We start from the raw sequence: 16,679 nt of genomic DNA, 5'->3' as shown, positions 1-16,679 counted from the left end.
ACCTCTTTTAATACTATAATATCTTTGTCTGTATATAGTATATTGGGAACAGTAATTAGTGACCTGAAACCAATATCCTTCGGCGTGCCACAAGGCAGCATTTTAGGTCCTACCCTTTTTTATTGTATATTAATGACATCATGCTTAGTGCTTATCCCATTACAAAATGATGAAATTCTGTGTTACGCTGATAACACAGCTATTATTTTCCACGGACTCATCGTTGGGGGGGTCATCTGCGACTATGTCGAAATAGGTATGTGGCTGGTGTTAAAATGGCTAAAACAAATATTTTTACTACAACATTTTCTTACCGTAGCTATATAATCCTACAATAACTGGAAAATTATAATTTCGTACAAATATATTATGTTGCTAGTCATACTTTAAGCGGACGACCGTAAACAGCCATAATTTATTTTGATGTCTATGAACATTCGAAAGAAACTTAAAATCAAACACAAAATTTCTCAAAATTGGTTTATTCATAAATAAATAACATTTTTGTTTGGAACAAAACAACCTCCATAACTAGTCCACACATCATACAATACGTCATATTGAATTACGATCGTAAATTTACTAATTAGGTACTAATAATACTTACAGCAATCTTATGTTAACATTGTACATTCATCATACTACAATAATTTGAGATTTTTATTGTAGTTATCTAATCTAACGCTTAGAGAGAGTTATTCCAATTACAAAATAGTTTTGTCTACTTCAATATAATATTTGTTAAGAACATTAAAAAAATTGGTCATATATTTAACGACGGCGAATTGTCGATAGCAAATTGATTTATTTTAAAAATTTATTGGAATTGTTTTAATAATTATACTCAATAAAGAGTGTTGGAGAATATTAAATATGAAATGTAATATAATATTATCAATAGGTATAGGGTGTTACTTCAAAGGTCATTAATTGAGGGTATTAAAACTGTTGTGATTTTATATAAAGCAAAAAATATGACAAAATATACATAATATACAAAAAATATAATACGATTAAAACCTGTTACAATCATCTTTTATGCATAAATAGGCATAATCTTCTTATATATATTAAATCAATGTTTTAATATATATCGAACTTCAGGCGCGTAGCAAAAAATTCGTTCATTGGACTGGTTCTATCGCTTTCGTCGCTGCACGACCGGACTTTCAATCATATTTAAGTTTTAATCAACATTTGCTACTTGTTGGTATCAAATCAATACAGTAAGTACTTAATTTAGACATAAGCACAGTGTACGGCCAGAGTGCATGTAATACAGTATGGATTTTGCATATATGAATTAAATGAGGCTACACACTTGTTATTGCATTTACTAATTAGTTCAAAATGTAGACTTTTCATTTTGAGCAAATAATATCACTAGGTCAATGATTCAATGAATTTGAATATTTGAACACCAAATATGCGATGTTGCCATCCCGCGCGCTTCAAGCTCAAAGTCACTGGTCGTTCATCGAACAGATTTAAAGCGACGTTGCCGACTGTTTGCTTCTCGCTCCTTGCCACATCTTGAGGTGACTTCAAAAGCCGAAATCGTGATTTGCTCCAGAGGTCAATGTACATTGTCAGTACAGAGAGTTTAGTCATTCTAAATTTATTTAAATATTTATTTTGTTTGTAAATTTCACTTTTTTACTTCTATGCACTAGTATTTCTTATATTTTTATTTATTTCATAGATATGCAATCCATACTGTATGTGATTTATATAGTTTTAGAAAATACAAAATTTCATAGTGTTGTAATCGTCATACCCTATTACTTAGATATTTTAAAATGTTGGATTGGATGTAGATATGAATTTATTTCTTCCATATCAAGCGTCTAAGCGATATAGAAAGATTTACATTTTTTAAATCAACAATTTATCAACCCGATAAAAATTAGTAAACAGTTTAAACTCTTTAAAAACGGTGGTATTAGATAAACTGTAGTTATTAACTAGATAAAGTTAGACTGTTACTTGACTATACCTAATATATCGTAACACGCACAAGCACAAATGATTTTGAACTCAAATTTTAATTACACAAGATTGATATTCACTTATCATAATTGACGTTTCAGTTAGTAGACGACATAATTATACAATGTTTGTATGAGAAGTTAATTGGAATGGTTACATGGTCTAATCTAACCACAATTCAATAACAACACTATATTTAAGGCGGTCCACACACTTCAGACTATTTTTAATTCCACGGTTTTCGTACAAACAGTTAAAAATTTGTTTAGTTGTAGCGAAATGCAAAATGATACCGATCACATCAAACTGACAGTCCGGATGAAATGTCTCATGTGCTAGTACTGTGCCGTGGCATGTTCAGGATAGCATCTACAGGCGATAGTGGTTCTGCCACGGCAGCTACATGTGTGGCAGTCTATTGAGTTACAATAAGCCGTTCACATAAACAACACGCGTGGATTTTCACACAGACGTCTAATAAAGGGTGATGACAGATCGTACAGAGTTACTCTACGGACTCTCTGGATTATAAGATCGATGACAAGACGTGGTTATAGTTCGTTTATACGTAAGCCGTTACATCTAAAGTTTTCGTAACCCGATAATCAATGAATAAAGACAGTTTAGCATCTTGTGATGAAACACATCGAAACTATAAATAAAGATTTAAGGAATTCACTATCATTGTAGTAGTTACTGATAATTTGATATGTAACTTTTATATTTTACAGAATCTACGTTCCAACTAAATATAAATGGACCGCCAAACTGCTGGAAGCAAACTTTACTAATTTTATTGACGCTTTCCGAATTTCTATTCTGAGACATTCCTGTCTACTATTAAAGCGAGCAATGAACCTAAAACAAAATATATAAGTAAGTACTCAATTACGTTAAATCGCTAAACATTCACTTAAGATATTTACAAAACGAATCAACTAAATGGGCCAGCTAGTAACGAATGAATTACATCTCTCAACTCGATAAACACGTAGTTTAACACCGTTTGCACAACTTCGCTAGCACTGACCCAAAGTTTTATTGTCCATACAAGAACTACGACAGATAAAATTTGCTCCAATTATGGACACAGAACGAACCTTACTAACACAAAAATAAGCTTTGCTACAATAACTGTATATCTAATAACAATTCCCCATACATATCCGGGTCCGAATAAGCAATAATTTAGAGCGACCTAACTAGAAAAATTTTTTTTGGTATTCTGGTTACATTAATTAATATAGTTAGGCCCCGAAACAATAAACCTAAATTCAATTAGGATATATCTTACGAGATATCGTAAATGACATAAATAGCTAGAACACACGAAAAACATTCGTGTTATCAATTACGTAGTAGGAATAGATGACTGAGGTAAATGAATCAGAACTATCACTGTATTTATATATCCATCGCTGGTTACGTTAGACCTAAGTAGTGTAGTTACAAAAATAATGCATCAATGGAACGACGTCTTCGAAGTTACGCCTGGCGCTAAGCGAATTCCTAATTCCACTAAAATTATTATCATCTATAAAATATCACACAGTCCACATCGCAAGCACACCTACTACAACTACATACAATACACTTAGGCACAACACAGACGAGCGACTAAAAAAGATAAGAGATTTTATAATTGAAACTATCTACTTTTAATCGATCATCTGTTTCGGCTTTAAGGATACGCGGCCAATGGCAAACTATTCAAAGCAATTTTCGAGAATTATTTAATAATAATAATTGAAGATAGTGTTTACATAGATTTGATATAAAATCGTGTTATTTATACATAGATATAATAACTTACAATATGAACTAATATTTAGTAGTTGTATATTATAAGTAATCGATCGTTGTGAGTGTTAAAAGTAACTTCATCTTTTGTATCTTATGTACATTATTATTCTTGTACGATTCTTTTATTGACGTCAAAATAGGTACAATAATTAAAGAAAACAAGTAATAAAATTGTTTACTGTATATATTGCGTTTTCTCTTCCGTTCAGACCGAATTAACACTTAATACATGGATACAAGTAAGGATACAAGTTTTGCCTAAACCAAGTTATAATACGAACGATATTACATTTATTAATATTGAATCAATTTCTTATTTTTAAATGATTTTCATCACTTCTGGGATTAAATATACAAATTTAATGTAAATACCAATATTTATGGACAGAGCGGGATTCAAACGCGCACCTCTCGAGATACGCCCACCGCTTTAACCACACAGTTCCGCCGTGACCACGATTCATGCAATTGGATCGAAATATCAGCACCAAATTAATAAAATATATATCGTGTGTACCCGTCATAATAATTACAATCCGAATAATGTACTATCCATAAATCTTGGTGAGTTCCTCTCTCGTTTCAGCGCCATCTACTAAGCCAAATAAGTAAATGCATATTAGAAAATTGACTTTAGATGTTATTCTTTCATTCCTAAGTAATTTATTATTTTTAAAGTGATTTCCTTCGCTTCTGGGTTAAATACATAAATTTAATTTACAAACTAGTATTTTGGACGATGCGGGATTTGGACCCGCGCCTCTCGGGATTCGCCCCAGCGCTTTAACCACTAAGTCGACAGTCCAAATGACGCATTATCCATAAACTTAAACATTGAATCTATCTGATATAGTATATGTATTATACTGGTATAGACGATTGGTCCGAGCGTTACCGGTCTTTGCTTCTTCTGCTTTGAATAACTGTCTCGTCTTAATAGACAGAAGAATCACCCTGACAGTTGGCCACTGGTCGCCCTAACCACCTAGTTGACATCATTGATATGACAGAACTTGTCCCGCATCAGGGCGTTGCTGCACACCAGCCCCACCACAGGGTTCTCCAGGTTGTCGTACCTGGAGTTGGTCTCGGAGGAGAGGCTCACGGCGCCGCTGCTGTCGCCCTCGTAGGGCTCCGTGTCGTCCACGTGAGAGCTGTTGCTGGACTTGTCATTGTGCAGCTCCTGGCCATAATCGAACTTCTCGTTGCGGTCATTCAGCTCGATCCAATGCGCTCGATTGCTCTTCACGCGGTCCAACAACGGCTGTAGCGCGGGTGATAGCACCGCAAACGCCTGTAAGTCAGACAAACAATATACTTCAATTCGGAGTTGTTAGTGTTGAAGGTCTCCAGGAAGGGATTAATGAAAAATGAAGAACTACTTTAACTGTAAATTAACTGTTTATTAAAAGGCTTCAAATAAAATTACATCTGAGACTAAGACGCTGTAGTACAGAGAGTCTAGAAAAAGACGGTCTTTCATAGCATACTGAGCCGCACTACAATTGCACTCGTCACCTCAAGGTGACTCATGGTCACTATGTCTCAAGACATAAGATGTTAAGTCTCATTTGCCCAGTAATTTCACTAGCCACGGCGCCCTTCAGACCGAAACACAATAATCCTTACACATTACTGCCATACGGCTGAAATAGGTCCCGCTATGGTACCCATAATCTAGCCAGCATCCTGTACAAGGGAGCCTCCAACTAGTAATGCACAATTTAGAAATATGGAATGTGCCGTTTTGGTTTTTACAAAATTTGTCGAAATCTCATCTGTATAAATAGCTCTCTGAATTTCGACTATGTTAATTTCAGCTAATTATTGCAGTTCGATAGAGACAGCCCGCAGATAGAGTAATGGGGTGCCGTCAGAAAATCTATAACCATAGACTAACCTCGTAGATGGGCAGACAAATCGTATCAATGAACTTCACTTGCATAGCCGGTAGTTGGTCTTCCTTATCCCTATTCATTATGTCCTGGAACAAGAAACAGTTTACACTTTAATTACCCCATTTACCGTCTCAAGTTGAAGACCCATAAAGCCTAGCTAAGTGGTTGGTGACCCTCCCCACTGAGCTAGAGGTACCGGGTTTGAATTCGCAAACATTTCGCATTGGGTAGGTGCAAACATTTATATGATGAATATGAATGTTTGTTTTCGAGTCATGGATGTTTATTAGTATATATGTATGTTTAAGTAGGTATATTTTATTAAATATATCGTTGCCTTGTACCCATAGTACAGGCAGTGCCTAGTTTAGGGCAAGATAATGTGTGTGATAGTGTGTCAATAAAAAAAATAAACACTTTTATATATTTTTTTATGAAAATAAGGGACAAGACAATTCTGAGCGGCACTACAACTGCGCTCTTCACCTTATAAGATGTTAAGTCTCATTTGCCCAGTAATTTCACTAGCCCCGGCGCCATTCAGACCGAAACACAGTAATGCTAACACATTACTGCTTCACGGCAGAAATAGGCGCCGTTGTGGTACCCATAATATAGCCGGCATCCTGTGCACAGGAGCCTCCCACTGGTAAAGTTTTATGTAGGTAGGTCATCTATAGGTCACGTTGGTATATTCTGTGAACGCTACGGTCTCTACGCGTTTTGTAGAGATATCGAGTCATATCATTGCATCTATCATGGGTTTCGACCAGATTGCTGCCAACGAATTCTATCATAAAACCACATGCCGTAATTGAATATTAACTTTAGTTAATCAGTTCAGAATTAGAATTAGAATTAACAGTTCGTTGCTCTGACATTCATTAAATTCTTCGCTAGATTTCCACACTGCAAGAGCGTCGAATAAAAGTACATATGAATTAAAAATATAAGGGCAGTGGGCCAAGTGATTTCTTATCATCCAGTAACCCCATGGCTTAGAAATAATTATAACCGAGGATAATTTCAGGTCTCGTCCGCATGCTTTTTAGTTTTCAGATCTTTTGCAACTTTTAACTTTCCATACATCTAAATCTAAGTAGAAGTTGGTATAATATATATAAAAAAATGGCAGTTGTAGAGACTGCCGATAGAAGAGACAACTTAGAACTTGTAGTATATAATTGTTTTCGTTAAAACAATAAAATTATTAATTTTAATCTATTTTAAACACTAATTTTCAATAATAATATATTCATCAAACAAAAACACTATTTCAACAATGCATAGTACATACACATTGAGCTTTTCACTAAATCCATTCAATTTCACTTATCAGACATACACAGCACTATTGTTGCACAATACGTCAGCTGTATAGCTATATAGTCAGGTGACGCTAACTCACGAGATTTCACCCATCCTAAAAGTATCTATCCATATATAGTTATATTTTTAATTATTTATTTATCGCATGCGCCAGTCATGAGCATGTCGGCAAGGAGCTTTCTTCCACGTACTACAAAGCTGTGGAATGAGCTTCCTTGTGCGGTGTTTCCGGGACGATACGACATGGGTACCTTCAAAAACAGCGCGTACACCTTCCTTAAAGGCCGGCAACGCTTCTGTGATTCCTCTGGTGTTGCAAGAGACTGTGGGCGGCGGTGATCACTTAACAACAGGTGACCCGTACGCTCGTTTGTCCTCCTATTCCATAAAAAAAATGTCGGTGACGCGAACCCGGATCATTTTTCTCTACTAAAAAAGTGGCCAAGTTTTCACTTCATAAATTAAATGAATGCTATAGTTGTGACTCACAATAGGCGTGAGGTTCAGGTTCTGTCGCTCCAGGTCTCCCTGGCGGAAGAACTCGCCGGCTACGAGTGCGGCCACTCGGCGCTCGACTGGCCACGGCTTGGTGATGGCGGCCAGGTCGCACGCCGTCATCAGCATGGCTCGCAGCAGGCCGCGCCTCTCGCCGCACGAGCTCCACGAGGCCGACACCGGCCCACTCGCACCTGTCACCGACACCGACCGCTCCGAACTCACCGCCTCTATGAACGCCTTGCGTTTGCTGAAACCACAACCATATCTCTTAATATAGGCACATAAGAGAATTTGCTAGAAACTGTCATAACCATAATGTTAACACCAGGTACAGACATTAACTTATATTGCCTACTCGGCTAAGTCGAGTTAATAAGTCCCCTCATCCCTCTTTACCCTTTCCGCGTCAATACTTATAGAAAAAAAAGGTTTATATGGCTTGACTCCTGACATCTGTTATGTGTCACATACACACGTGGATGATATATATCTAATATATAAAATTCTCGTGTCATGGAGTTTGAACTTTGAACTCCTCCGAAACGGCTTGACCGATTCGATGGGTAGGTCTGAGAATCGGACAACATCTATTTTTCATCCCCCTCAATATTAAGGGTGGTCCACACGATTTTTTTTTTAATTTTTTTGACATTTTTTTAAATTTGTTTCATTATGAGTCAGCATTAAAAATACATACAGTTTCAAATTTTCACCCATCTACAATCAACAGTTACTTTTGTATCGCGATTTTAATATCGGCAATACAACGTTTACTGGGTCAACTAACGTATTTATGTATGTTTTAGTATGTATACTTACCGTACTTTTGGAACGGTCTTGAGAAGTGCTAGATTACTCCAAATGCATCAAAACTTTTATACAAGATTTTTTTTCTAACTATTTATGATCCTATCAGTACAGCTTCGATCAAACAGAGAAAGTTCACCTCGGTGGATTTAACCCAAAACATTCAGTCTCACGATCTGATCTCAGCGTCTTGGTATGGCTAAATGACCTGGTTATTTCCTTGTCAATATCTGTTACTACATAATAGATACCATTTATGAAAGTCAAAGTATATTGACAACCATGTTATATAGCCGAAAGGTCCCAGACCCTGACTTCTAAGCTAGAGGTCCCGTGTTCGAATCCCGGTAGGTGCATTCATTTATATGAAGAAAATGTTTGTTTCCAATCATGGATGTTTATATGTATTTATGTATGTTGTAGTAAGTATATTCTATTAAACATATCGTTGTCTTGTACCCACAGTTACAGACTATGCCTCGTTTGGGGTAAGATAATTTATGTAAGAGTGTATCAATATTATTATTATCATATATATTTAAATAGACGATTTTCGAGGACTATTCATTAACATTAAATCGGAAGAACTCATTTTTTTTTATTCATGTCAGAAAAAGATAACGTACTGTTAAACTGGATAGCTTACCTAAAGTACACAGCCAGGTCGGTAGATAGGATTGCATCCTCCAAGACTTTGACCACCTTCTCGTAGTCCTCAGATGACAGGTTTGCCAGGATTTGGTTCCCGGGAGAGCTGAGAATCATGAGGCACTGATCGAAATGATGATGCTCCATGGTCGAGGTGGAATATAGCTGTGCGAGGGGTGAAGATGCTCTGGAAAAATAAAGCGCAGTTTATAAACTTATAGGTTAGTAAGATTTTAAGAAAATTGCCTTAGAATACCAAGTTAACATATTTTTTTCTTATTACAGCTATGTAAGCTATGCACAAAGTGCAACCGACAGATGGCCGTTGGGGCAGTAAAGTCCTCGAATGGCGACCACGTAGCGGAAGACGCGGTGTTGGCAGGCCCCCCAAAAGATGGACCTACGATCTGGTCAAGATCGCCGGAATACGTTGGATGAGGGCAGCGCAGGACCGATCGTTGTGGATATCTCTGGGAGAGGCCTTTGTCCAGCAGTGGACGTCTTCCGGATAATAATGATGACAGCTATGTATAAAAGACTTGCGACAGATACAAAGATATATCATAGAGATGTGATGATATAGATATGATATACTCATGTTTTTAAATAAAAGACCTTGTATCAAATTAGAAGCTACCTTAAAGAAGATTTACGTTTACTTCTGTGCGAGACTGTGGTACTATCGCAGTTCAATTACTGTAGCTCCGTCTATGGGCCGAGGTTGACCGCTAGCACAGAGAGTGCAAAACGCATGTGTACGCTTTTGTTTCAACATACCCAGGAAAGCATATATAACTCCCTACTTGAACAGCAAGCGCATCCTGAACATGAGTGCAAGAAGACAACTTCACTATGCTTGTGTAACTCAAAAGGTTATTTGGAACAAAAAGCCTGAATATTTATTTGAAAAACTCCGTTGGGTTAAAGATTTCAACGTACAACACATCTTGCGTGCAAACAGACAACTCGGCCTGATAATCCCTAAGCACAAAACAGCTTGGTTTAGGGGATCTTTCAGATTCTCTGCAGCAAAAATATGGAATGACTTACCTCCTCCTCTAAAGAAACAAATGAGAATCGAGTCCTTTAAAAAAAATACCGTTTTGCTCTACTAAAAAAGCAACTTGCTGCGGATAAATTGAACCACTTCCACTGGAAATATCTTTCTCTAAAAGATTTTTTCTGTGTACGGACAAAACACACGCTCACACTCACGCACATACGCAAACACACACGAACATACATACACACACACACATATACACACACGCACCTATATACACTTGCAAGGGTAATCAGAACACTTTTTTTTCTAATATTACATTTTATAAAAAAAAGATAGCTTAAGTAGGTAATCGGGGAGCCACAATACATCCACTCCCGCTCAACACCTTAGGGAGGAGGAGATGGCTGAAAAACAGCGCTGCATGGAAACATAAATCCATTATTCCATGTCAGGTGAAGCTGAGCCTTTTCCTTTTGCCTTTTGTTTCATCGCGTATCCTAATTGTTCATTTTATATTTGTAATGATTTGTATGGCAATAAAGAATTTATTATTATTATTATGATAAAATTCAAATGCATGGGTTGAAAACGATTAATAGCTTAGCTTGGTATTATTTTTAATCAGAGATATTAAAACCGTAATTAAAGAAAAACCATTTGTTTTTCAATTATGTAAAAATTACATCGTTAATAAGCTACGTTTATTGATAGGTAATAATATCCTCATATTAGTTTTCTTCTTGTTTTAAGTCATAAGGCAGCACACATAGGAACTACATAATAAATACTGGACGGAGATGAGTGGATGCAGACAGACAAAAAAGACTCTGCCATGTATAGATTTACAGGCTTTCTCGCAAGGTGAAACTCACACGATCAAGATTACGTTAGATAACTCATGTAATAATGGGTCACCCTTTAACAAGCATCTGTTTAATATAGGTGTCACCGTAAGTCCCCTGTGCAGGGCTTGCATGGAGATAGAAGAGACGGCCACTCACCTCAACCTGGAGTGCCATAGTGTAGCCTCATACCGGGCCAAACACCTGGGGTCACCGAGGACTGTCCCCGAGGTCATGGGCGACATCAGAGGTTTGAGAAACTTCCTTGAGGAGTTGGGATGGCAAGATTAGCGACCCAACCTTACCAAAAAAGGCACGCATAGCAGACGTACATACCTATACCCTCAAATTAACTCGAAATACTATTCTGCCTTCTGAAACTTTCATAAATAGAATGTGGATCGCCACTCACTTAATTTGGAACGAGTTATTGGTCCCCCGATGGTCCAGGTCATGACACAGACATCCGATGATGAGCGCCAGACACTCGAGCTCGCCAAATATCTTCCACCACTGGGTTTCCTGAACATAAGTCATAATGATTGACATATAGTATTTTATGCAACAGTTGTATAATAAGGGTCAAATAACACGAGTGGCGTGGGTTCAATGGATGACACAATGATACGAGTCGTATAAAATAAACAAATAACACAAGTTTTTTTCTTAAGTTGACATTAAAATGTTTAGTCTAATGATAAATTATGAAAATATTAACAATTTGTTATTTTAAAGTGATAACCCTCACTTCTAGGATTAATATACAAATAAAATTTAAAAACAAAATTTTATGAACGATGCGGGACTCGAATCGTGCCAGTGCTCTTCCAACTGCGCTAAACATTCGAGTGACGTATCGACATAAAATCTTGTATGCTTTGTTCAACTCTCAATTTGTGGCTTCATCTTCAGGATCAACTTTATAGTTGATAACCTGCTCAACCCCATTATTTGCATATTAGTAAATTGACTTGAGTTGCCGCTCTTGCAAATCTAAACAATTTGTTTTGATTTTAAAGTGATAACCCTCATTTCTAACTTATACAGCCTACATCGAAAAATAAAGAAAAAATCTGCCGTTTTTCTTTGGATAAGTACTGTTTCCTCTACTGGCTCTAACATTTTCATTAATAAGAGGCAATTTATTGTGCCGTCTCTGCCTTGCTATTGCGTGTGTGTGAGACGTGCCCCTACTAACAGATAGACAACCGGACTCGTAGTAATGAGTTCATTAGGCTAAAAAATATGATTGAGGCAAACGTACAGTGAGAATAGCGAACATCATCTGAGCGACATTGAAGGCGTGCCTCCAGTTGTGGTAAGCGACGTTGCGGTAGTTCTTCTTGACACTGAGCAGCCAGCGGCACAGGACGCCGTAGTCGATGTGGAACCTCTCCACGAAGTCCAGGTCGAGGAACATCCGCAGGCAGGCGCGGACTGTCTCCTCGTCTGACATCTCGATATCGTCGAACTCCAAATCGTGAAGTTTGAAGTGCGCGGAAGACGGTATCCTTAGCGTCTGCAAACAATATTTATAGGAATCCGTGAAATAACGAGATAACATATGATATATCCAAAAATTCTGCGGTAACTAAAGTATTCGATTTTTTTTTAATCTAGAGAAGGTGCAAGGTAGTGATTTTGCAATTAATAATGACTTTAACTTGTAAAACTAAAAAAAAACTTGAGGTTTTGTTAGTTTTTAATTAAAATTTAAATAAAATTAACAATTGTAATATAGTATAAATTTAATTTAAACTTGGTTCTCAGTAAAGATTTATTTTCGACTTCATTCGATACCACAGCATATGCACTCACTAAACGCCAAGAGGCACACACATACATTTAAGGAAAGGATAGAGTAGACAGTAAGTATAATTACAGCAAGAGACACGGAAATAGATACATGTACATAGGTATCTTTCTTACGCTCAAGCGTACGAATAATGAAGTCGGGTTCATACGCATGGCGACGCTCTATGTTAGGCCCCTATTATTCTGGCTGTTGACCGAAAGTATTGAATTAGTTCCATCATATACATATCATAATATTATTATTAAAAGTCAAGTTTAAGATTATGAGTAAGATATAAGAGAATTTTTCTAAAGCTTTAAAGCGTCTGGTAAGAGTAGGCGCCCGCGTAGGCGAGAAGTGTTTGATAGAAGTAATTATTTATTTTTAACAATATTCTTTAAAATTTGTATATGTAATTAGCACCGAGACTTGAGTACTGTTTTTATTCGAGATTAATACCTGCTACTTGTGAATCGGCCGTCGACTCAAACTAGCGTACAATGTTCTAACACTCAGTGGCGTGCATTGGTTTTCTAGCAAGGTAGGCACTGTGGATCTAACTAGTCATAATTGAGCTTTGCAATAAGCAAAGATTGCTTGCCGTAGCTATTTAGTATCTAGTGTAAGGAAATTTTTTATGAGTGGGGGTATTAGATAGAAATTTGGTCATAAAATAACGGAAGCAAATAAAAATAAAAATTAACTTTAACACAAGTGCTATATTTATTTAGGTCCTTAACGATGCAGGCATTGCCTAAATGCCTATATGATATGTGTTACCGCCTGTGATTCATATTTTATAGTTCACTCTACAAATGATACGATCCATGAGTCATGGAACCAGTTCTTCGGCTCTCGAAGTCCGAGCATTCGTTCATTCCGTATCAAACCTTCAAGCACGCCATACTAGTTATTGCACATAATATTGTATTTAATAATGTGTCAGAGTTTTTAATATATACATTTAAGTTCACACATATTTAATTTATGTTCAAGTACTGAACAATATGCACGCCCCTGCTAACACTACCCTATCACATATGTTGGACTATAATGTTGGTTTCAAATTACTGTTACACAATTAAACTAAGATAAATAACAAAATCAAACTTAAGACATATTTTCAACTATACAAACAATATCCTCAATTTATCCTAATGTATAAATACTGTATTATTCTCAAAGTGCCAATCTTGTAAAACTATGCAAACATTTTATTTAACTGAAGTTGTAAATTTATAATTATAGCTCATTTAGGTCGATCAAATATTATGTTACATAAGTGCTAATATGTATTAGCGATGTCTAAACTAAGTAGGAATATTACTTCTGTCTTAAGCATCAAATTATCTTATTAGAGATTACAAATTAATTTTATTAATAAATTACAAATTAAAAGAAAAATACCATGTGCTTAATGATAATAATATCATTTCTAATCCAACTATTTAACTATATATTATACGCATACACTAAATAATATTAAATGTACAATTCCTAAGTCAACACATAAATCTTACCTACTTAACAGAATAAACAGAAAACGTATCGTCTGTTAATCTAATACTAACATTTTCGCTCGCAGCCGTTAACAGGCTGTAATAAATCTTGAAACTCACCCTAAACAAATAATACCGGTGGCTGCCTTTACAAATTAACTTTACTTACACTGTTGATCCGACCCCACATCGCTTAAAATAATAAAGAGCCTAGTGCTTTCATACGTAACCATCAATTATTAATAACCTTTCAACGAGCCTATTTTATACGTTTTATATCAGCTTCACCTGTATGTTTGTATGTTTGTAACCGACTTCTTTGGGCGCGATTTTGACCCACTTTAAACGGCTAGATTTCGTTCACACTTGGTAGATTTATCAAGGACCGATGACATTACACTAATTTGATAAAATTATTCAATTTTTCAATTTGCAAAATATGATTTTTGTTAATTTATATAATTTTCATCTATAGTCGATAAGACAGGAATTGATGTTAAAGTACTTAATAGTTTTTTTAATAATATCTTAAAAAGCACCCCACGGTTTTTTTACAATAAAATATATTTTTTTTTACACTATTTTCAATTTAAATTTATTTTCTATTTTTTAGTTGAATTTTATATAAAGCGTGCTTTTTAGTTTTTTTTTTAACTATTATTTTTTTATATAATGTATACAAAATGAATACGTATTACGTCATATTAGTAAAAGGATACCGGCCTGGGGATTGCGATTTTTTTTAATGGAAAATGAGGACAAACCACCTGGTGTTAAGTGATCACCGCCGCCCACATTCTCTTGTAACACCAAAGGAATCACAGAAGCATTTTAGGCCGGCCTTTAAGGAAGATGTACGCACTTTTTTTGAAGGTACCCATGTAGTATCGTCCCGGAAACAACGCACAAGAAAGCTTATACTACAGCATTGTGGAAGAAAGCTCCATGAAAACCGCACTGTGGAGGACCGCAACACATCCAGATGGTGAGGATGATATCCTAAATTGTGGCGTGTCGTGCGAAGGTGGAATTCGGCAGCAGGAATCAGGTTAAACAGCTCTTCGGAACACTCCCCGTGATAAATGCGGTAGAAGACACACAATGAAGCGATGTCTCCACGCAACGCCAAGTTTTCCAGCCGTTGCTCATGGAGGAATTCGTTCTGTATTCTAAAAGGCGCCTCTAAGTAATATAAGTATAGGTATTGTGGTCTGTTGCAGTCACAGCTATGAGAAAAGACTCTTGATCGTGGGTTACATTTTGATTAGGTTTTTGGAATATCAACTTTTGATGATAACTTTTTTTATGAACTAGAACTACAAAACGAATGCTTTACGAAATTCAAAAGAATAAAAAATGTTTATGTGGTAAAGGTTATTATAACATAAATGAGTTTCTCAATGATACCACAGATTAGGAATGGGGTGACCGCTTTCAGGCATTTTAATTATAAATATTGTACGAAATTCTATTGCGACGAAATTTTATATAAAAAAGATGAATCTCGTAGAGTTTATTGCGCCCGTTCTTTTCAGGTCTGAAGCATAAATTTTATATATGTAATATATTATTTTGATAAAATCATATTATTTTGTAAAAAAGAAGACTAAGAACGAAACATAATATGAAGTTTTTTTTAAAGTGTTGTTAGTGTTCTGGGATTAACTGCACAAATTAGATTTGAAAACAAAATTTATGAATGATACGGGATTCGAACCCGCGACCTCTCGCGTTCCGTGCGAGCGCTCTTTCCACTGAGCCAACCGTTCGAGTTGGCTTCTGGCGAGAGGCTGTGGCTTCATCTACAGGATCTACTTTACAGTTGATAACCTGCTCAATCCCAATATTTGCATATTACGAAATTGACTAAGATGTCATGACGAATTTGAATTTGAATTTGAATTGAATTTTTTAATGTGATAACCCACAGTTGTATTTCACAAATTAAATTTGAAAATGTATGTTCTATAAGTGATTTTAAATCCAATTTTGAATAAAGATATTTGAATTTGAACGACAGTATTTTTTTCAGGGTATCCCCGAGCCCAAACAGGGATTTCGATCCCCGGTGAGAGCCCGATTTACATTTTCGAGCAGCAGTTTATTATGAATAAAGCGGTAATAAGTTTGCTATTTAGATTATATTTCGGTAAATCTACAGCGTTAATTAATTAAAAAGAAATTGATATTGGTTGATATAGCACATAAATTAACTAACCCGCAATCTGTGCGCGTCGTCCAATGAGGCTGAAGCGTGATAACTTAACACCTGAAACAAATAAAATAAAACATGCATCAAAAATACGAAATAGACAAAAAGACAATTATTAATGGAATTATTGTATTTTATGAATTAATGAAAATTTAATATACGTTCGCAAAAATCGTCACCTTTTTGCTCTTAATATTGATTTTCATTATTATAACACAAAAAATAAGGGATTGGTTGTACCTAATTTTAGTAGGCTTCATAAGATACATAATAGCTTTAAGGGTAAATGAATGAATGCGAAACTGAAGTTGCAGTGGGCAGGGAACATAGTCGACGGCCAGATGGCTGTTGGG

The 16,679-nt window shown here is 36.0% G+C and overlaps 1 protein-coding gene across 11 annotated transcripts in view; it reads right to left on the bottom strand.

Moving 5' to 3' along the window:
* Positions 1-466: 466 nt before the first annotated feature.
* LOC126965935 (dual 3',5'-cyclic-AMP and -GMP phosphodiesterase 11-like) overlaps positions 467-16,679 on the bottom strand; it is a 282,867-nt gene continuing 266,654 nt past the window's right edge. For all 11 annotated transcript variants that reach the window (XM_050809740.1, XM_050809742.1, XM_050809741.1 and 8 more), the window contains 7 exons: positions 16,333-16,383; positions 12,085-12,339; positions 11,233-11,342; positions 8,971-9,159; positions 7,509-7,764; positions 5,693-5,776; positions 467-5,086 (listed from right to left, as the gene is read on the bottom strand). In XM_050809740.1, the coding sequence (XP_050665697.1) occupies positions 4,778-5,086; positions 5,693-5,776; positions 7,509-7,764; positions 8,971-9,159; positions 11,233-11,342; positions 12,085-12,339; positions 16,333-16,383 (1,254 nt within the window). In that variant the 3' untranslated portion in view covers positions 467-4,777. The remainder of the gene's footprint in view (positions 5,087-5,692; positions 5,777-7,508; positions 7,765-8,970; positions 9,160-11,232; positions 11,343-12,084; positions 12,340-16,332; positions 16,384-16,679) is intronic.

The sequence above is a fragment of the Leptidea sinapis genome, chromosome 9 (assembly GCF_905404315.1).
Source record: "Leptidea sinapis chromosome 9, ilLepSina1.1, whole genome shotgun sequence".
Lineage (NCBI taxonomy): Eukaryota > Metazoa > Arthropoda > Insecta > Lepidoptera > Pieridae > Leptidea > Leptidea sinapis.
Note: the sequence above shows the minus strand (reverse complement) of the source record. Positions and strands in the feature narration are given on the sequence as shown.